Raw genomic sequence first — 23394 nt, forward strand, 5'->3', positions numbered from 1 at the left:
TAGAGGAAGGTGACTTCTCCTTCAGATGGGGTGATGGGAGCTCGGTGTCACAAAGGCCGTGGGATTAGTGACGCTATCTTTTGAAGATTGAACTTTAAATTTGAATAAAATTTATTTTGTTCCTTCCTTCGAGAAAAAACTTGATATCTGTTGCTCGTCTTTGTGAGCAAGATTATTATTTAAAGTTTATTAAGAATTCCAATAATTCTTTCGTCACTGATGCATGTACGAATAATGCTTTTTTTTTTTACATCTATCCCACGCAACCTTCGCTTTTAGACACTGAAATAGATAACGATCTAGTTAGGGAGCCAAAGAAGATCAAACTTTCTGATTCCTCCGATCTAATAAAATCAACATATTTAAGGTCTTCCGGGCTTTAATGGAAAAGCAAACTGGTAAACAGATCAAAACATTTCAATCCGATCGAGGTGGTGAGTATATGTCTCAAGAGTTTGATGACTTTCTTAAAGAAGAAGGTATCGCTTCTCAGCTTACAGCACCTGGCACACCTCTGCAAAACGGAGTGTCTAAGAGAAGGAACCAAACTCTAATGGAGATGGTTAGATCGATCATGAGTTACTCATCACTCCATCTTTCCTTTTAGGGATATGCCTTCGAAACAGCAGCTTACATTCTGAACCATGTTCCGTCTAAAATAGTTCTTGGTACTCCTTATGAACGATGGACTGGCCGTAAAGTAAATCTAGGCCACATCATAATTTGGGGTTGCCCTGCACATGTGCTAAGGCAAAAGACTAGCAAGTTGACTAGTAGGTCAAAATTATGTCTGTTTGTTGGATATCCAAAGGTAACCAAAGGTTTCACAATCTATAGTACCGAAGACAACAAAACATTCGTTAGCACTAACGCTCATTTCCTTGAGGAGGACTTTATGAAAGATGTAAAACTTAGAAGCAAAATTGTGCTTAAAGAAAAGTTGGGTGAGGATGCTTCTATCGCTCTATCGCTCTCTCAAGCATCTTATATTGACAATGTAATGGATCGCTTCTCGATGCAAGACTCCAAGAAGGGCTAAACACCCTTTAGGCATGGAGTCTCGCTCTCTAAGGACCAGTCTCCCAAGACTGCACAAGAGATTGAGGACATAAAAAAGATTCCTTACGCCTCAGCCGTAGGAAGTCTCATGTATGCTATGCTTTGTACTAGACCAGATATCTGCTTCACAGTTGGCGTAGTAAGCCATTTTCAATTCAACCCTGGACCCGAGCACTGGATTGTTGTTAAGCATGTTCTTAAGTATCTTCAGAAAACTAGGAACTTGATGCTTACATATTTAGGTACTGACCTGACTAAGACGGGATATACCGACTCCGATTTTTAGGCGAATAAGGATTCCAGGAAATCCACTTCAGGATCTGTGTTGATCCTGAATTGTGGATCTGTTCTTCAGCTGCAGCCACACTTTAGTCGCCATTTTGTAGAAAGTCATGTCGTTTCTTCGAATTTCGAACGAGTTTTAATGACAAAACGGAAAATACTGTCTTCGTCGGCTACTGAGCTCTCGACAGCGACGTCGCCGCCGATTTTTGCCGAATTTCGTCGGCGGTTAGAACCTTGGTTTTTGCTGACCGAAGAGAGAGAGAGAGAGAGAGAGAGAGAGAGAGAGAGAGAGAGAGAGAGAGAGAGAGAGAGAGAGAGAGTGAAGATGAAGAGTTGCGTGTGAAGTTTTGAAAAACAACATGGAAGAGAGAGGGTTATTGTTTTTTTCTTCTTTAAATTAGATTTAAGAGGCATATTTGTCTTTGCTCAGTAGGATGAATATTAGTTGTTTTATATTTTGAGTTTTAGGCTATATTTGGTAAGTAACATCTATTTGATATTATTAATGTCAATCTCTCAAATGAAAAAACTAAGCAAATTGAAATTTATAATTACAACACAACCACTTAAAGAGTTCGAAGGTATTATCCGTTTACCCATTAACTCATTCCAAACCGGTATTATCCGACCTATTTAGACTGGATAACGGACGGATAAATGGGTATCGGGTAATGATATCATCCTTAGATTTTGTGACTTTCATCTTATATTTGGCTAGCACACTAAAGCTGCAAGCTGGTTAGTAAATAGTATAACGAGATCATATTAAGGTTTAAAATTTTGTGCTTGGAAGAGTTTGTCTGGAGGAAAATGGAATACGCATACGTGACAAATTATTTTGAACAATACAATAAAATACATTATATATACTAGTTTTAGCAATGGGCTAGGCGTGAATGATTTTAAGATATTATAAATGATAATAGCAAGTAAAATTTGTAGAAGTTAACTTGTGTTATCAAGCTTCTTAAACAATGGGCACTAAAGAAACCATCAATCAAGAAAAAACCCTTAAAAATCATGAATAAATAATAAAATGTAAAAAATTTACTTTGTACATTGGTTAGACTTTTATGAGTAAATAAAACTTGCGTTCGCTTTCAATGAAATATGGAAACACATATAAGGTGAAGGGAAATAAATATCAAAGAGAAAAAGAAAGAAAATTTAATAAAGAAAATATAAAACTATTTAAAGATAAGCAATGCGTAACAAAATTACCAAAGGTAAGAAAAATGCTTTTATGATTCTATATTGCATAATCGTTGCTTGCTCCTCTCTCACCAATTCGGGTTGTATGTCATGGTTAAGACATCCGGCTTTCTAAATTGCCGAGCCAATGTCAAAGCTTCTATATATAGCATATCTCGTGGACCACCTGTACTATGTAAGATAATTTTTTTTACCATTATCCATGGTCTTTCAATCTACTCATTCGAACAATATCTATGATATTCTGGCATTCATCAGCTTGAATTTTGGTTTGTTTGTGCTGGAAGTAATCTCACCTTTGTGTTCAACTTTGACATAAATATCAACCACATACTCTGATAAGGCCTTATTTGCAATCTATAACAGTACTAATCACAATCAGAATAATATCAAGAGAAATTGTCACATCTACTATCATTTCAATAACATTTTCCAATAGTCTACTAAAAACTAATTTTGGCCAAAAATACTACTTGACTTTGTGTGGAAAACCCAAAATATCTTTCACTTTAGTATTCCTTACATTTTTATTAAAAACCAAAACTCAATTAATATTTATCTTTATTAATTATTTTTTTCATTTAATTGATTTTATTTCTTTTTCTCTCTCCCTAACCGAGTTTATTCAAAATCTCACCCTCACCAATTTATCAAAATAAAGATAAATATTAATTGTTTTTGGATTTTGGTCAAAATGTAAGGAATATTAAAGTGAATGGTATTTTGGGTTTTCCAGACAAAGCCAAGTAGTATTTTTGGCCAAAATTATGTTTTAGTGGATTATTGGAAAATGTTATTGAAATGGTGGTAGATATGACATTTTCTCTGATACCAAATTAGTACACGTAGCGGCTTTATTTTGCCCCCTGGACTCGAAAATGTTGCAAAACTAAACTTAAAACTCAGATACGTGTTACAAGGCCCCACTTACGTAAGTATTTGGACGTTAAGTTATCACGTTTTGATGATGTGGCATGATTTTAAAGGGTATAATAGTATTTTTTATTATTGTAAATACTTTCAATATTTAAAATTGTTTATCAAATTGTTATTATATCAGTTCGATTTCGATTGTTCGTCAAAGCTTCGCCGTGAATCCTAGACAGAGGAAAGTGATTTTCGCCTGACATCTTCGGTGATTCAGCTAGGTAAAAACCCATGGAAATCCATGTTTTTCCTACAAAAATTAGGGTTTTCTTATTTCAAATTTGGGGCTTTTGGAGCTTCGAAACCCTAACAATGGAGGACCAAAATCTGATCCTCGTGAAGATCAAACCCAACGGGATCGCCTTCGTCACAATCAACCTCCCTAAGTCGCTCAACTCGCTGACCAGAGCGATGATGAAACACCTCGCGCAGGACTTCAAGGCTCTGGACCGCGATGATTTGGTCCGCGTGGTGATTATCTCCGGCTCCGACCGTGCCTTTGCTCCGGCGTTGATCTCACGGCGGCAAAGGACGTTTTCAAGGGAGACGTGAAGGATCTCGAGGCCGATCCAGCGGCGCAGATGGAGCGGTGTCGGAAACCGATCGTCGAAGTGATCGGAGGCTTCGCCGTCACGACGGGGTTCGAGATCGCTCTCGCCTGTGACATCGCCATCGCGACCAAAGGAGCCAAGTTCGTCGACACTCACACCAGATTTGTGATATTTCCGTCTGTCTCAGAAGTTGTCGCCTACAATCGGAGCCAACTAAGCGCGCAAAGTGTCGTTGACAGCGACGCCTCTGAGTGCAGAATTGGGAGATAAATTAGGGTTCATGAACCATCTCGTCGAAGCAGACCAACTTTTGAATAAAGCCCGAGAAGTTGCAGAGGCCATAATCAGAAACAATCATGACTTGGTGTTAAGATACAAGGGTGTCATTAACGACGGTCTCAGGCTCGACCTCACTCACGCTCTTGCGCTCGAAAAGGAGAGAGCTCACTAGTACTATAACGGGATGTCGGTGAATAAGAGCAGAGCTCGAATTGCTATTGGTATTGCGATTTGAGGCTTTCTTTGTGTTTTCAGATGGGAAGCTCTGGAGAGGCGAGCAATAAGGCCATCAATGCTTCAGTGGGAGGGTTGGTTAAGGAGAGAAGAAAAAGAAGAAGAAATGGAGGAGACATGCCTCAGAGAAGGAGAATGAGAAGAAGAGAAGAGAAAGAAGAGTTTTTTTTTTAATTTATTATTATAAAAATAACAAACGAGTGTATATTGATAATTTCACATATTTTAAATCTCACATGACAAAAAACGTGACATTTAACGTCTAAAATTAGACAGAAGTGGCAACGTGTAATAACGCCATTAGTTAAGAGATTCTCAATGCAACATTTTCGAGTAGATGAGGCGAAATGTAACCGAGGTACGAGTCCAGGAGGTAAAAATGAGATTTATTCAAACTCTTAATCTAAATGACTAATTTGGCATCTCGACTTCCAACCGTATTGTATCCAATATTTTATTGAAAATAAAAATATATTTAAACACCAATTTTATTTTTCAGAAGGATTTGTCGATGTTAGGATATATAAACACCGAATCAATTTTTTAATTATATATATTTTTATTTTTAATAAAATATTAGAGACAATGTGGTTGGAAGTCAAATTTTTCATTTTTCAAATGTTTAAAGAAAAAAGACAACTAATTTAGATTAAAGGATACCATTTGGCACATTAAATAATGTTGGGTTTTTGTCCAAAAAAAATGTAGGGTTGTTGTTGTTGTTGTTGTTGTTGTTTTTTTTTTTTTTTTTTTTTTTTTTTTTTTTTTTTTAATTAACAACAAACTGAGAGGATGCATGTGATATTATTCAAAAGGCAATGTATAAATTCTCTGAAAACTCAAGGTTAAGTTTAATATTTTTCCTTATTTTTTAACTAAAATATAATGATATTTCAAAATTGAAGTTCATCATATTCATTTACAGTTGCTAATATAAATTGGCATTGAATAACAATATCTTATAATTCATACCATGGAAACTCTAGCTTACTCATCCCCAATAATGAGCCCCTAACTCACCACAAATTTACGAATCCTCACAATGGAATAGTCACTATTAGTTATCTACGCCCGCGCTCCACATTCTTCCCTCAAGCTTGATCTTGATCGATGGAACCATAGAACACAACCAAAACACCTCGTGTCGCAAATATTGTCGTATTCCTCACTGCCGCCTGCCGATAAAAATCCATCACGTCAGTCGAGAACATAGGGCTCTTCAACGTGTCGTAGCACGTTGGGGTACTGATCTCGATTCAAGTGTGTGCCAATTTTTATCATTTGCCTCTTGAAATTTTTGATGTAGGTTGGAGCTAAAATTATCCAAACTATCTCATTATAAAACAAGTTATGAATATCTCACTTCCCATTCTTATTCTAATAACTCATTTTATTATGCGAATACATCATTTTTTACACTTTATTAACTCATTTTTGTTTTAAGATAATAGCCAATAATTTGCTTAGTTAAACACATAGCAAAGATTTTAATATCTTCCTAAAATACCATTTCCAACTGATTTTTGAAATAATTGATTGGACTTGTTGAAACAAAAAACTCTTGTATGCTTTATAACTCATTTATTTTTATCACCTGTGTGAATTAAAGTTACTCATTAACCATTTATGGTTTATAAAACTAATTATAAAGGTGAATGAAATCAATCATGTGACTAATTAAAGGAAATTATAAATTAATCTTTAATTATTTAATTTCTTGAACTATGTTTAGGGAAAATATCAGACATACCACCTGTATTTTAGTCAAACATTGCGTTTAGATCCCGCATTTTCAATAATATCATGTATCCCCCCACTTTACAGTTAATGATATAAATAAACTCTTAATGTGAATGACTAATTTGGCATCTTGACATCCAACCGTATTGTATCCAATATTTTATTTAAAATAAAAATATATAAACACCAATTTTTATTTCCAGAACGATTTGTCGATGGGATATATAAACACCAAATCAAGTTTTGTAATTATATATATATTTTAATAAAATATTGGAGACAATGTGGTTGGAAGCCAAATTTGTCATTTTCAAAATGTTTAGAGCAAAAAGACAACTATTTTAGATTTTAGGATAATACTTGGCACATTAAATAATATTGGGTTTTTTCCTTACAAAAATGTTGGTTTTTTATTATTTTTATTTTAAATAATTAACAATAAACTTAAAAAAAATGTTGGTTTTTTAATTTTTTTTTTAATTTTAAATAATTAACAATAAACTGAGAGGACGCATGTGATATTATTGAAAATGCAATGTATAAATGTTCTGAAAACTCAAGGATAAGTTTGGTATTTTTCCATATTTTTTTTAACTAAAATGTAATGATATTTCAAAATTGAAGTTCATAATATTCATTTATGGTTACTAATATAAACTATTGACATTGAATAACATTACCTTATAATTCATACCATATGGGAACTCTAGCTTACTCATCTCCGTTAATGAACCTCTAACTCATCACAAATTTACGAACCCTCACAATGGAATTGTCACTATTAATTATCTACGCCACACTCAACATTCTTTCCTCAAGCTTGATTTTGATTGATGGAACCATAGAACACAGCCAAAACACCTTGTGTCGCAAATTGAAATTCTGTTTAAAGAGGGAGAGGCAAGACGTCGCACACAATGTAGAGTCAATGTGTTCGACAACTTGCCTTGATGCAGATAATGGATATGTGTAAAGTAAAGGACACACAATATGTTTGCCTAGTTCGGTGCAACGTCACATACATCTGGAGGCTCTTAGCCAGTGAAAATGATTTGACTATCAAGTAGTCAATAATACAGACAATGGAATTATATGAACAATACCGTAATTAATGCTCAAGAACTATTACTACAAGTGATTACCAAATCAGGGACTCTTCCTGAATTTGAGACCCCTCTCAATTCCACTCTTCAAGCACGCTCTGATGCTCGGTCAACTTCAATATCAACTCATGTGAAGACTTCCATCACTCAATCACAAAACCCAATCTCACAGGAACTCAGATTTCTAGAATAATGTTTAACAACTTGCAACACAAAAATAAGCTAATACGTAACGTAACAACACATATATTGTGGCTAATTGCTTGGTCCATGTGTCTGCTTTTTTTTTTTTCATTATTGGAAATAATTTAGATTAGGTATATTTTGTTTAGCAAGTTATATTAGATGTATTATTGTGTCTAAAATAAATAAAAAATTTCTTCCTAAAAATGAACCTGGTGGTCTTTGACGTGTCTCCACGTGACCCGGGTTGGCTTGACCCATGAGCGTGGAAGAATAAAATAAAGATAAAAATACAGAAAGAGAAAGAGGGAGAAGAAAATTGAGAGAATCGTCGCAGTAGCAAAAATGTCCGAACTTTATACAATTCCACGATGAGCCTAGAAAACAAAACCGAAGAAAAGAGTTGGAGAAAATGGAAAAGTGCAGATCGGAAATGGGAAGATCGGTGATTGTGCTTGTTTGTGGAACGCTGGTGTATTACCACTGCGCTTACAGAGAAGCCAGCCTCGTCTCTCTCTTCTCTGACGTCCTTATCGTCCTCCTCTGTTCCCTCGCCATCCTCGGCCTTCTCTTCCGCCAAATCAACATCTCGTAAGCCTAGTTTCTAATCTGCTTTCGTATCGGATCTTCACGACGAATTTCTTGATTTAGACATGACATTTTGGGGAAAAGTGCAATGATTTTTAGAATGATTATTTTAGGGGAAATTGTGTTCTAATTGGGTTGACTGCGTTGGGTTGAATTCAACTTTTATTGTTCTTGCTCCGTGGTTTATGTTGCTTAATCAAAGGTCTATCGTTTGAGTAAAATTTGCTAATGTCGTTTATTTGGGAGATAGAAATGACATTGAAGTTTTTTTTTTTTTTTTTTTTAGTGGAATGAATGAATATCTAGCTTTTTGGACGATTCTTTATCTTTGATTGAGATGTGTACAATTGATGATATGAACAAAATTAGGAAATTGTATTCAACTAGGAGTGAGACAAAATAAAGTGGACTTGAAATCTCAATAACATGGGTTTTGATGCGTTAAAAGAATCACCTAACTCTGTTGTGGAAATTAAAATTCATGCATGTTAGAGTGCCCGTGGATCCGTTGGAGTGGCAGATTTCACAGGATACTGCCAACAACATTGTTGCCTGTTTAGCTAACACTGTCGGTGCAGCGGAGTCTGTATTAAGGGTTGCTGCGACAGGGCATGATAAACGGCTTTTCTTCAAGGTATTATTCCACAATTTGCAGCATTACATAATTTCTTTATTAGTTGCTTTTTTAGGTGTATGAGCTTGTTTGAAAGATAAGTAGGACTTTTGGACTCATGTTCTATTTTCGAGCTGTCTTGCTTTCTTTTTGCGATTCTGATAAATTATTATCATTGGTTAAAAACATGATGTGCCAGATAGTTTGAGCAACGAAATGTTTCTTGCTTGTACAAAAATAAATAATGTATATTTTTCTCTTTTTTTCGGCAGGCTAACATACGATCTCATTCCTCTAATCCTCCATTTTGCACTTTTGTGCTTTATTCCTCTGTATTAACGTGTTAAGGTGTAAGAACTGGTGGTTGCTAAAATATTAGAGAGGTGATCATATGTTTATAAATAGAATGATGGTGTTGGTATGACAACTCAGGACAGTCCAAGTCTCTTGAATGTTTGTTGTGATCTTGATTTGATATATTTTCTTGTATTTTAGATTCCATGATCATACGTATTTGTGTCGGCACTGGTAATGATAATATAGTCTGAACCAAATTTTATCTCCTTTTTTTCTGCACTTTGTTTTCATATTTCAGGTTATCTTTTTTCTCTATGTGCTGTCAGCTTTGGGGCGAGTAGTCTCAGGCCTTACTGTTGCATATGCTGGTAAGTTAGTATATTTTTAATTTTTAGAACCCTGTTTCACAACTAAGGGTGCTGAGATTATTGTCTCAATCTATGAACCTGAGAGTTAGAATTGTTTTCTACAAGTGTATGGTTTTTATTTTTATTTTTTATTAGGTGTTTACTGTTTGGCTGGATTTCCTATGTTTACTACCCTCAAAACCAAAGCATGGTTGTAATGTATCGATTTTGTTGAAGTATTGATGGCATCATGTTCTTAGATACCATAACAAAGTTATGGTAGGTAGTGTTAAATCCTCACCATATTCTTTTATGTTATGCATACCCATCCATAGAGGAATGTGTTACTACAAGTTTTTTATTTCCTTAAATTCGTAGCTCCTACTTCATTGCCCATAGTCTTAGCACTTTCCTTATTTTTCGTGGCAGAGCCAAGTTTGTACCGTATGAAATTAACTTTGTAGGCTTTGTTTTCCTAAAAAAATTGGTAGCTGTATCATAAACCGTTGAAACATATGAAGATTTTCATTCTAGTATAGAAAATTGTTGCTGCTCATCATGGGTTCTATCACATAGGAGATGCGTGAGAGATGCATGTAATTTTTATTTATTTGTTTTAGTAGATTTGCACTCTGCGTAGACTATCTCTTTATGCAGTCTAGATGACCATGGGTTGATATTACAAATATCAATTTGTATCATATATTTAATATACGATCCCTCACATTCATAAATTTAAATGTAATCTGCTGATTCCAGTTTTTCCCGAGTCTAATAAGTTTTTTTTTCCTTAATATTATTTGTATTCCGTGGTGTTATGTTCATTGAATATCCAAAATTCTTCAATTTAAGGTGTGACTGCCTCAGAAGAGAGTTCCAGGTTTAACTTATTTGCCAGCTCCAATTTTGATTTGCTTAACGATTTCACTTTCACTTTGTTTTTAATAATGTAAAATCAGCTGTGGCCTAAAATCCTACGTCACGTGTGTAAAGGTCGTCATGAAAGAAATTAATCATTGTCCTAAAAGCAAAATAACTGTTCTGACTTCTACGTAGAGAGTTAAACAAGCGCGAACGTAAACTGTAGAAAGAAAGCAAAATCGAAGAGGAACACGTAGTGCTTAAGGTTTATGAGGTTGTAAATTCCGTTCCCAATTATGTGTCTGAATATGTATATATAATATTTTCTACTTGATGTAGGACTATGCTTGTTTTGCCTTTATATGCTGGTAGAGAATTCTGAATTGATCAGCTCACCTCTGTCTCGGTTCCGGAGGAGAAGCAACGCAGAAGCCGAGTTAGAGGACGACGGGATATAGTTTTACAACAACATTCTCACATGCTCATGTAACATCCTGTAGATACCATCACTATCCAGTATAAAATGATTTGTAAATGCCCGGGTTTAACTAACATGTTTTAGCTGTCTCATTTAGAATCTTATTGTATAACTTTTCGTCACAGATCCTAGAAATTTCAGTATTTAAATCAAGTGTAATATTACAACTACAAAGTAAGAGTGAAAAAGAGGGCTCATTCGTATTTTTATTTTATGAAAAAAAGCTGCAGAAAATGTTTTGTATCTGTAACAGCGACTTTACCCCAAATGCCCTCAAGGCACCGGAAGAACAGCCACGTTGTTGTTCTCTCTCCTCAGAGACCATTACATTCTCGCTAACCACTGGGATATTTTTATAACCATCATCATCCAAACCTTCTTCTTCTTCCTCTTTGTCGGTTTCGCAGAGAAACGGGTGAGTCAGCAACTCTGACACGGTGGCCCGGTTGCCCGGGTTTCTCATAAAACACTTTCCGAGGAAATCCCTGGCCTCCTTTGAGATCCCCGGCGGCAAAACTGGCCTGTTCATCGCGATCTTATTTCGAATGTCACTATTGGAGAGGTTGCCGTGTTGCCAAGGCAACTTCCCGCCAAAAAGCTTGAGCACGACGCAGCCGAGAGCCCACACGTCCGAGGCCTGTTCTTGGATAAAGAACAGGGCAGCCTCGGGAGGCAGGTATATCATCGTCCCCTTCAGACTCCTCCGCAGGCCGTCCCTCTCTATCTGGGCCCTCTTAGCCATCCCCAAATCTGCCAGTTTCGCCGTGAAACCGAACTCGCCTTCTTCATCGTCATCGTTTCTGTTTCCGCTGACTAACAATATGTTCTCGGGCTTGAGGTCGCAGTGGACGAAGCCCTCGTCGTGGATCCTCTTGAGGCCCTCGAGGACTGACCTCGTGTGGCGCCTCACGAGCCGCTCCTCGACCGGGGAGGCCTCGTCGATGAGCCGGGCTAGGGTTCCGTCGGTGGCAAGCTCAATGAAGAGGTGGAGAGAGAGCGGGGTTTCATCGCTGCCAAGGTAACGGATCACGTGGGGACAGTCGGAGAGCCTGATCAGGAGGGACTTCTCTCTCTCGAGGTCGGCCCGGCCCCGTGAATCCCACGAGGACTTGACGGCCATGAATTTTGGGAAGTTCTTAAAGCGCTCGGAACGGGGCTCAGTTGGGGCCGCAATGTGGACAGACCCGCTCGAGCCTTGTCCCAGAAGCGGACCTCGCTGCCACCCTCCGGTCATCGTTTCTTCTTCTTTTTCTTGTTCGTATATTTTTCTAGGCATGGTCGTTGGGGAGAAGTATTGCCTTCAGGTTGCAGAGCGTTTTTTTTTCTTTTAATTTTTTTATTACGTACTTAAGAAGTGAAGATATAGTTCGATTCGTATAAAATATGCGAGTTATAATCCTAGTAGGTTTCAAACGATTTTTTGTTTGTTTTTTTAAAACCTAATTTTGCTAGCGGCTCAAAGAAATAATGTGTATTGTTCAACTGACGATGGATGGCTGATTATTTGACTTCGTTAATCAACCCTACGAAAATTATACGAAATACCCACCACGTACCAACAGAGTTTTGAAAGGAAAATATTAATAGTTAAAAATAGGCTCATATATATATATATATATATATATATATATATACTAGAATTTAATAGATAAATCATGGTTTTAATTTTAGCGGAATGATTTGTAAATTATTTTTGAAGTGTATGTATATAGTATACTATTAGTAAATAATGTTTGACAGTCAAACGCTACTTAATATACATAAATAAATAATGTTATACTCATAAAGTATCTCAAATGTGTTTGGATATGGCTTTCGAGGACAGTGCATATTTTAGATACTCTTTAACGACATTTAAATCATACTGATTGATATCCACACACACACACACACATATGCATATATATATATATATATATATATATATATATATATATATTGAATTCCCATCGAATAATACTAAAAAAAAAAATCTGATCGAATAAATATTTAAATATTCAGGAAGACCTGCTTGAGTACATTATCGCATTTTCTTTTATATTTTGGCCGTTGATAATTACAAAGGAAGGGTATTAAATATTACGTGTCACTTGTACAGAGAACAGAGTTTATTTCCGTGGATGATCTAGCAATTTTTTCAAATAATTAATGTTTTGAATATATGCAACAAATTTGTTGATCTTAAACTAAGACTTGTGTTACAGGGGTATTTTGGTATAATGCAAAATTACACATGGGCCCACCTAGGGCGTATCAGCTGGCCCATGCAACCAGGCCACAAGAGCCGTGTGGAGGCAGAAGAGTCTCGGCCAGTGCTCCTCCAGAGGCCTTGGCCGAGAGGTCCCGACCACTGCTCCTTGCGAGGCCTCGGCTGGGATGTTCCGCCCAGCACTCCCCCACAGGCCTCGGCCGAGAGGTCCTGGCCACAGCTCCTCACAAGGCCTCAGCTAGGAGGTTCCGCCCCGTGGTCCTTGAGAGGCCACGAGGTCTCGTTCGACGCAACTCAGACACATAAAGTGGACTACTTTACTCGTTCCAACGCATTCAAATGTCTATAACTACCAGGATAATGAATACGTGAGTATTGAAACGTTGTCTGAAGGTTCATTGAAGCTCGTTTCACTTTAAACACCCCAAAACCTCACAATTGATCCATCGCAACCCTGCTAATGTTGAGCGTCTGAGAGGTAATTAGAGGCACTGCCTCTGAGTCCCTTTGAAGTTAATTTCTATTCTTTTTTGTTTCAGATCATCCGACGAACAGGTTTCCCGACCATTCGCGAAGAGGAACTTGAATTCTTTGGCTCAAGCACGATCACTTGGTCCGGCTTTGGATTGAATTGCTCGCACCACTAAAATGTTGCACAAAAAATGAGCGACAACACTTTGTATATTGATTATTTTATGGAGGAAATGGCAGCATAAATACATATAATTTTACTCTGGATTCATTTTACTACCTATTCTTTTTTTCTTTTGACGGGTAAAATACCTATTGTTTTGTTTCGTCATCACCGTTACTACTTACCCTGTTTTTTGTCCCAGAATTTAACGGCTGTATTAAAATATATTTTGTAAATCAAATTTGATATTAAATGAATAAAAACTAATAGTAAAAAAAAACCCTCAACAATTGGAAAAGAAATACGTACAAAAAATAAAAGAGCCCTAAATCCCCAAATTTGAAAAGCGAACAATTCGCGGTGATTGTTGATCGATGATGGAAGAAGATACGCAACCCGGGTGAACTGAAGATATCGAGCTCGAAGAGGAAGAGTATGGTGACCAAGGAGAGTACGAAGCTGATTTACGGAACACAAACCACCCTCAACAATGGTGGTGTGCCGTCAACGAGGTCTGTAACGACGTAGGACCAGAGCTTGAAGAGTCTGATGGATATAGGTCTGAGACTGACCTTGAAAGCTTGCATAGCGACGACGGCGACGAGGGGCAGATGAGGAAGACGAGTAAAGAGTTCAACCCGCGAGGAAATATAGACAAATTCAAGTTTAAACTAGGTATGGAATTTCCCACAATGGGCCATCTGAGGCATAATATGAAACACGAGTTCATAGGGATATGGAATTTCAATATTGTTTCAATGATCAGAATCGAATTAGAACCAAATGTCGAGGAAAATGGTATAAATGGGTTCTCTATGCTAAGGTTCTGAATTCGGACAAGAAGACGGGGAGGATTAATACGCTAATAGATAAGCACGAATGTGGAATTGTCTTTGATAATAAGCATGCGACCAGTACATGGCTCGCCAATCACTTCTTGGACCAATTCAGACTAAACCCCAACTTGGACTATCAGAATTTTAAGGAATCAAGTTTAGCGGCAAAGTTCACCAATGTCTCGAAGAATGTGTTCTATAGAGAAAAGAAGAAGGCAAGAGAAGCTTTGGAGGGATCTGTGAAGGACCAGTACGCGATTCTTGATGATTATTGTAAGCAACTAACATTAACAAACTCAGGTACGACTGCTATATTGAAAACAACTCTTGTTGGTAATAAAAGGGTTTTTGAAAGAGTTTATATCTGCCCAAAAGCATGCAAAGACGGATTTAATAAGGGTTGTAGGCCCTTGATATGTTTTGTTGGGTGTTTTCTCAAAGGATATTATAAGGGTATGTTACTCACTGCTGTGGGTATCGATCTGAATAACTCTCAGTTCCCAATTGCGTTTGCTATCATGGAGAAAGAAAATGCACAGACGTGGACCTCGTTTATGATGCTTTTTAGTGTAGATCTTCAGATTATGAACCCGAGTAGATTCACAATGATGATGATAGGCAGAAAGGGTACGAGAGAGCTTTGATAGATGTGTTCCCTGGAGCTGAAACTAGATTCTGTGTTTGACATCTACACTCAAACTTCAAGAGTATTCATAGTGGATTATTGCTGAAACAAATGTTGTGGGCTTGTGCTAAGGCAACGATAGAGCCATAGTTCAAAAGAGGATGGCAGAGCTCAAGGACGAGGAGGAGAAGGCATATGATTGGCTAGTGCGGAAGGATCCTAAAGAGTGGAGTAAATCACACTTCAAGATGGATGTGTAATGTGATATGCTCTTGAACAAGGGACAAGCCCATAGTCACTCTACTAGAGAAAGTTCGGTTTTGGTTAATGTGCAGATTTGCTACTAAGCGAGGAGATGTTGAAAAATGGGTTCATCCAATTGGCAATAAGAAAAGGGCACTCATTGAGAAGTATAAGAACACAACTAGATATTGTAAATCCACATTGGTTGGAAATGCTAAATTTCAGGTTACCTTTCTTGGAACTAAGTTCTTTGTGGTTGATTTGAGGTAAAAAAAAAACATGCACGTGTAGAAGTTTTCAACTAAATGGAATACCTTGCCCACATGCTTTGGCGTGTATTTGGGCATCAGGATTGGACGCGTTTGATTTTGTTAATGATTGGTATAAGAAAGAGGCGTACGTGGCAGCGTATAGTGGGATAATTGAACCGATGACCAGCCCAGATAAATGGCCTGAACCTTGCCTTAACCCAATCCAACCACCTACTGAAATATCAATGCCAGGAAGACCAAAGAAGAAAAGGAATAAAAGCAATGACGAAATACCACCTGGTATCGAGAGAGAGCTTAGACAAAATGCTACAAACATCATTGGAGGGGCCAAGTGAATCATTTCAGTAAGTGTGGCCAAACCGGGCACAAACGAGTCACATATCCTAATTCAGTTTATGACCAGGTAAGCTGTTGCTTATGTTTTATTTTAATGTATTATTTCAATGAATTTTAATGTCCTAATCTACTGTATAATACCTTTTATAGCCGGTCAAACAAGGAAAAAAAAAGAGGAAGACCAACAAAGACTAATCCAACTGTTGAGACAGTTAAAAGAAGGGAAAGGAGGAATAAACAAAAATCAAAATCAAAGTCCAACAATTCAGAATCAGGCTCTTCTCAGCCTAACTCAATGCTGCAACTTATTAACACATTTTGATTTCTTTTGTTTATGGAATTTTATTTACAAATAATTGGCTGCGTAGCCATCTAAAACACTAGCAATTTCGTTTTAGCCAACCTTTCGTTAATTTCCCGTAAATAGCCATCTTGCTTACATGGCAGCTTATTAATTGAATTAGTTTTACATTTTTGCCCTTACGCTATTTTAATTAGGCAGTTTTTTTTAAAATTTCGAATTAAATATTGAAACCGAATAGGGAAGTTTTCAAATTTGAAATTTGAATTTTGCGCAAATTTTGAAAGTTCTCAGCCCATTAATTGTTATGTTTGGAAATTTTCAGCGTTGACTTTAGGTAATTAGTTTCTATTTTCGTTGCAATTCATTATGGATAAAATCTGTAAATATATTCTTCATTCATTGATATTATTTTGTCTTCCATATTCATAATTTCCAGAATTTTCATGCCCAAAATATTTTCAGAATTTTTTTCAGTTTATTTACACGATTATACTGTAAATATGCTTTGTATTTACAGTGAATATACTATAAATATGCTTTGTATTTACAATGAATATACTGTAAATAAGCTTCGTATTTACACGAATATAATGTAAATATGATTTCTATTTACACGAACATACTGTAAAAAAAAAAAAAAAAAAAAAACTCTTCTTCGCGGAGTCCATAATATCGATCGGGACCTTTTGACGCAGATTCTTCTCTTCTCGGAAAATTCAAACAGGGAGCACGAGAGAAAAAATATTAATATTAACCGCTTCTCAAACAAATCGAACTAAATCCGCCTTCCTCAGCACCGACACACGACGCCTCATACTTTGCCGAATAACCAGAGCCAGCTATTGAAATTCAGCCTTCAATTTTAACCAACAAAAATCAATTCAACAGCTTCAATTCATCCAAACCCGTCAGACCAAACAGGGAGCATGAGAGAAAAAAAATCAACGACAAAGCTTAACCAAGCAAGAACATACAATCAGCCATTAGTCCCACCCTACACATTTTCACCTTCTAAATACCATGACGAAGTCAATTTCATCAAAATTACAACACATCAACATAGATCTAGCCCTTTTTATTTCCATAACGTACCTCGAGCAAAACGGAGCATCTCCGACCACCGATCGGAGGACTTTCATGAGGGCTTTTGTTACCCATGTCATGAACTTCATTTTTATACCGGCGGTGAACACCACCTCCCTCTGGTGATCGGAAACTCAACATTGGGGCGGAGGTCTTTTCCGGCGAACTCCCACGACAATGAACCGAAATTTTTAGCAAGCATGATGGATGTTTTCTTGAACCTCTCTTCGACACGAGTTCATAGCACTTGGAATCACCCAAATCAGAGCTCAAACGATAGAGATATGGTCAATTGAAGTTTTGAGGAAAAAAAAAATGAAATGAAATTTTTGAGAGAGAGAGAAAGAGAAAGAGAGTGACGAGAAGAGGAAGAAGAAGCCTTTTTTTCTTCTTCTTAAAAACAATAAATGAGAGTGGTTGCATGTGAAGTGTGAACGCATGATACGGTTATAATTACCTCCTCGATTTTCGCTATCATTAATGACCAAAATTTTGAGCTGATTATCCTAATAACGCTGATACAAATTGGGCGGGAATAACTAAGGGCAGTCTCGTCCTATTTTTGCTGTAAATAAATCCACATGGCTATTTACCATTAATTAACAAAATGTGGGCTAAAAATAAATTGCTTATTTTCAGGAGGGTATTTAGCTTGATTACCCTTTTATTTATGGCAATTGGTGTATGGCTATTGTGTATGACCAAAATGTTATTTTTGTGTGGCAAGTCTTTTTGGCTATTTTTGCCTCTGTTTATGGCTGTTGTGTATGAACATGATAAGTAATATACTAGCATATTTGCCTCTGTTGATTTTGTTGTGTACATATTGCTTGAAAAAAAAAATTCAGACCAATCCATATCACAAAAACAGTTTGTAACATCAACCATTTCATTAAACCAGTTCGAGTTTGTCTCTGATCTACACCAATTCATTAGACATATCTGATCAGTATATAACATCAACCAAAACACAACCATGATCAAATACTAATTCATTATACCGATCTGTATATAACATCAGCTGATCTAAAACACATACATAATGCCAATACACATAACCAAAACCAACACAAATACATAAGCTATCCCAATTTCACGCTGTTTGAAGCTTGACTTCACCTTTGACGCTTGTACTGCATCCAACCTCAATTGGCCATTTTTGAGTTGCAAGTGATTTATTCTTCTCAACAATCCCATGAATTACTTGTTTTGATCTCTCGTACATAGCAGGATCAATCCAAACAAAGGCATCGCAACCACCGTCCAACTGAATACCATGAACCGAAAAAAAAAACAAAAAACAAAAAATTACCACCTGCAAACACGTCTAAAATGTAATCAGAATCACAATTTCGAACTAAAAAAACTTACTTTTTTCTTGTACCGATGAACCTCCTCCCATGGTTCAAATTAGTCCATGTCTCTTCATCTCTGGTCAGAGAAAAGGATTTCAGACTTAAAGACCAAGTATTTGGTCGCATCGATGCTCACTGTCCTTTGCTACAATTACTTCCGAATGACGATGATGATTTTTCATCTCCCATAGGAATAGGTATTTTTAATCTCTTCAAAATGTTTTATGTTCAAATATTTGCTTAAAAATGAAAATAAAACCGATTTATCTCTTGTAAATGTATTCTCTTCAAAATATTTGTCCCTGGTAACTTAACAGGTTAAGTAGTAACGGTGACAATGAAACAAGACAATAGGTATTTTACCTTTAAAATAAGAATAGGTAGGAAAATGAATCCAGAGTAAAACTATATGTATTTATGCCGCCATTTTCTCTTATTTTATGATGTGTTTTATACACCTAAAAGACCTGCTAGGGCTTGAGTTTTTATGGTGAATTATTTGAGTTATTTTTTTTATGTTGAATCTTTTTTATTTATTTATTTTTTTCGCAGAAACCCTTGTTTATAGAGAATGGTTTCTTGAATATGCAATTCTGATGCTGTTTTTTTGTTTTTAAAAATTTATTATGTTATGGGATTCGTATATTTAAGTATATGATTATCGAGTAATAATATATGTAGGACAAAATATTGTGTTTTCTCATATTCTATTTGAATCTTAAAAAATACTAGTGCTCTTTAAAATAGTTTTCTTTGTAAATCTATCTCTGAGATTTTAATACAAATATAATTAGATTCTTGTCACGTTACTTAAATCAATTAAAACATTAAATTTCACAACTTTATTATTGAAATCAAGAAAGAGAAATTTATAAAAATATCCTTTTTTGATTGTTCTTATTATTTCGTGACAGATCTCCTATAAAATTTTAAAATCTTGTACGAAATACAAAATTTCTTAACTAAACTGTCGCAAAATTAAGTATTTTGTATCTTTCACAAATTCTTAAAGATATTATAATATTTTCACAATTTATTAATAATAAAAATGTGAAATTTTAAATTTTAGTTAATTTTAATAAAATGATATAAATTTAATAATATGTGCGTCAAAACCTCTATATCTTTTACGTTCTCATCATGTATTTACTTATTAATATTTAATAATATGTACTTCTAATAAGCTAAAAATTATTTTGGGATTTTACAATCTCCTCTACTTATTAATATTTTTGTCTCGAAAATTAACAAGAAGGTCGAAAATAAAAACCATAAACTCTTAGTTTGGAATAGTAAGTCTCAAGAAAAGTTAGGGATACTGAATTCTCATGTCTTCTTCCCATTCCCAAGTCAACATTTAAATCTTTCATTTCCAAGACAACAAACTCAATCCTTAACTCTTGACCACTAGTTATTATTGGTACGCTTTTGAAATAGTACTCTAATAATAAAACATCATCGGACGGTAAGACCGTCATCTTGAAAACTTTTTTAGTTTTCTCTAAACGGTCACCTAAATTCCTAGCCAACTCTAAAAAGAGTATGTAGCACCTAAGTCAAACAATATAAAGGCATCATAACAGACTACGGAATCTGATCTGTCGAAGTGTTGGCTAGGACACCGCTATTAGTGCAAGCGTAAATGTGACCTTGACGTGGTGTGCTTCTAGTCGGCCTTGAAAAGTCAGTGGTCCTTCGAATGCAATTTGCATGAAGTTGAGTCGCTCGTCGCGATTATTTTCTTGATACTGCAGTCCCTTGCAAAGTTATGCTTTGGACAATCTTTGAGAAGTGTCCTGGCTAACCACACTTATAACACGAAATAGTACTTATCTTACAATCTCCTGGGTGCATCCTCCTATCTATGTTGCGCTTAGGAAAAGACCCGTTCTCCATCTTGACTTTATAATTTGCATCACCACCATTTTCAAGGTGGCTTCCTCTTCTTCCTGTTTTCGTTATCGAGATATTACGTCTTGTCGACTTGGTTGTTGAAGGGAGGCTGGCCGGACTTCTTATTGTAGTCTAGCCCTCTACTTTTAGTTTTCTCTTATTTTCATGCCTTGTAGCACTGGTCTCGCTCCTCCTTCACTTGAAGAAGATGGTATTCAGCACGCATTGCACGTTCGAGACAGTCTGCAACAGTGGATGGTGGATGACTTCTACTATCAATAGCTAAAGCAAGCTCGGAACATTCCCATCATCCTTCTGACTCTCGCTGACTCAGTTGGAACCAAGTGATGGCATAATCTGGCCAGCTGGTTGAACTTCTTTACAACTTCAGTCACAGTCATCATGGCTTCCCTTAACACTGCAAACTCCTTATGTTGAGTGTTCATCACCCGCATGTTGAAATACTTCTTATTGAACTCCTCGACAAAGTTATCCAAAGACATAACATGTGTGTCTCTTCTAGTGGCTACTGTCTCCCACCAATATCATGGAACAAACGACGTGCATATCACCTTCTCGGTCTCCGATATGTTCATGAAGTTGAAGACTGTCTTGATCTCTGACATCCACTCATCAGCCACCAAAGGATCCGCCGATCCTTCAAAATTCGGGGCTCTAGCTCATCCTCATGAACTTCTCGAAGAGATCATCAATCACAATGACTTGCCCACATGAGGTACATACTGCGGTGGTTCTGGTGGTGGTTGTTGACCTTCTTCAAAATTTCCATTCACTTGGAGAAATTGGTTCCTTAGCTCCTGTATCTTAGCTCCTTGAGCTTCGATACGATGCAACAATGCTGTAACTAGTACCGCCAGGCCAGGATGACCTGCTGGCTGAGGTACAGGGCTAGGACCTAGGGATTCTCTATGCCCTCTTGTTCGGGATATGGATCAACATGAGGATCATCTTGCACTGGAACTTCTGCGGAAACTCTACCTCTTCATCTACCTCGGCCTTGTGTCCTTCCTCTATCGCGTCCACGAGCAGCTTGTAAGTTTTCTAATTAAGTAAAATAAAAGTATAACTAAGACATAAACAAAAAAATAAAATTACTAACTTACTTGAGTAGGGGATGTAGCCATGCGATCAAATAGTAAAAGGGGTCGTAGGTTTGTTGCTCTGATACTAACTGTGACGACTCGACTTTTCGGACCGTCTTACTCTACTTGCTTTTTAAAGTTTAGAAAAATTGGAATATTTTTTTTAAACACATCGTACAAGGGCAAACCAAAATTTTAAAGATTTTAAAAAGGAACAAAAAAATTAAAGAAAAATATGAAGATTGCATTTCAAACATTTCATGTGAAGTACTTAACCAAAACTGAAAATATGAAGTATCAATTTAAAACCAAACACAACGACAAAAATAGTAAAACATAATCCATGATATAAATTTCAACCAAATTAGAAAACTCTTTGAAACTTTGTAACTTCGAAATAAATGAAAATAAAAATCTTAAAATTTATTTCTTAAAGACTCGTAGCGGAAGACTTATTCCGTGAACGGAAACCACAACCCAACCCAACCCAACCCTCTCGCTATCGACGCGGCTAGTCCATCCTGCTAAGTTCTTTGTATGTTGTTTACCTGCAACACAGATGTAAAGTTTTTTTTTCGAAGAAATGAGCTTACACTAAGCGAGAATAATATAAAACTCACAAAATAAAAAGAGTAATGTAATGCATGACCGGTTATTAGTATTTTAAAACTAATCGGTGACTTGATCTTTCTCTTCTTGATTCGATAACCTTTTAGTTCGGGGTGCCCCTAGGGTAGTCATACCTATTTGGGTGCGCAATTTAGAGACGAAGATATCGGTTTATGGCCCACACATTGCTCTATCTTTTAAACTTATTAGGACCTCGGCTCGAGAAATTTCCCCATTTGGACCTCGGCACGAGAAACTTCTCCTCTTATTTGGTATTGACTTGAGTTACAAAGTATGGGTTCATCATGGTGAAAGTCTTCCATGTGATGAGGCCTTTGTGAAGGGTAAAAAAAGGGGGAATCAAGGTTTTCATGATCTTGATTTTAGTGTTGATCATGTTTCTCAAATGGTTGAAGATGTTCAAGCACATAAAATGGACGACTTGCGTGAGTTTGAGACACTGCTTAAGGACTCAGAGAAACCTTTGTATCCAAACTGTGTGAAGCATACAAAGCTATCAATATTTATAAGGTTATTCAATTTGAAAGCAAAAATACGGGGTCAGCAATGCATGTTTCTCAGACTTAGTATGTCTCCTTCAGCAGCTGCTACCAGAAAACAATGAGATACCTTCTTCATTTAAGGAAACTCTATGTACTCTAGGCATCGGTTATAAGAAAATACATGCTTGCCCTAATGATTGTATTTTATATCGTAAAAAGTACATTAAGAAGTATACGGATGAGACAACATGAGGAATTCCTGCAAAGGTTTTATGATATCTTCCAATTATTCCACGATTCACTAGGCTCTTTTGTAATTTGGATCATGCCAAGAACTTAATTTGGCATTCTGAAGTAAGGATTAAAGATGGAAAATTGCGCCATCGAGCCGATTCACCAGCATGGCAACAATTGGATTCACTATGGCCTGAATTTGGCGCCGAATCGAGAAATCTTAGGCCAGGACTTTCATCAGATGGAATAAACCCATTCAAATGTTTTAGTAGCACATATAGTTGTTGGCCTGTACTTGTCACCATTAACAGTCTTCCTCCTTGGTTATGTATGAAATGAAGGTTTATGTTTCTCTCACTACTAATACCAAGGTCTAAACATCCAGGGAACGATATTGA

At 36.5% G+C, this 23394-nt stretch overlaps 2 protein-coding genes and 1 pseudogene across 2 annotated transcripts; 2 read left to right on the plus strand and 1 right to left on the minus strand.

The window, feature by feature from the left end:
• The first annotated feature begins 3795 nt into the window (after window positions 1–3795).
• LOC149402337 (putative enoyl-CoA hydratase 1, peroxisomal pseudogene) lies at window positions 3796–4686 on the plus strand (annotated as a pseudogene).
• Window positions 4687–7831: 3145 nt separating this feature from the next.
• Window positions 7832–10906, plus strand: LOC149402338 (Reticulon family protein). The gene is made up of 4 exons (XM_089610158.1): window positions 7832–8164; window positions 8654–8795; window positions 9370–9439; window positions 10619–10906. Exons 1-4 carry the CDS (start codon window positions 7986–7988, stop codon window positions 10735–10737), a joined length of 510 nt encoding a protein of 169 aa, XP_089466284.1. The 5' UTR covers window positions 7832–7985; the 3' UTR covers window positions 10738–10906.
• Window positions 10907–10968: 62 nt separating this feature from the next.
• On the minus strand, window positions 10969–12033 carry LOC149402339 (mitogen-activated protein kinase kinase kinase 20-like). Its single transcript, XM_089608324.1, has one exon. It carries the CDS (start codon window positions 12031–12033, stop codon window positions 10969–10971), a length of 1065 nt encoding a protein of 354 aa, XP_089464450.1.
• Window positions 12034–23394: the final 11361 nt, after the last annotated feature.

The sequence above is a fragment of the Urtica dioica genome, chromosome 3 (genome assembly GCF_054948205.1).
Source record: "Urtica dioica subsp. dioica isolate 48M chromosome 3, U.dioica_male_clone48M_v1_H2, whole genome shotgun sequence".
In the NCBI taxonomy this organism is placed as follows: Eukaryota; Viridiplantae; Streptophyta; class Magnoliopsida; order Rosales; family Urticaceae; genus Urtica; species Urtica dioica.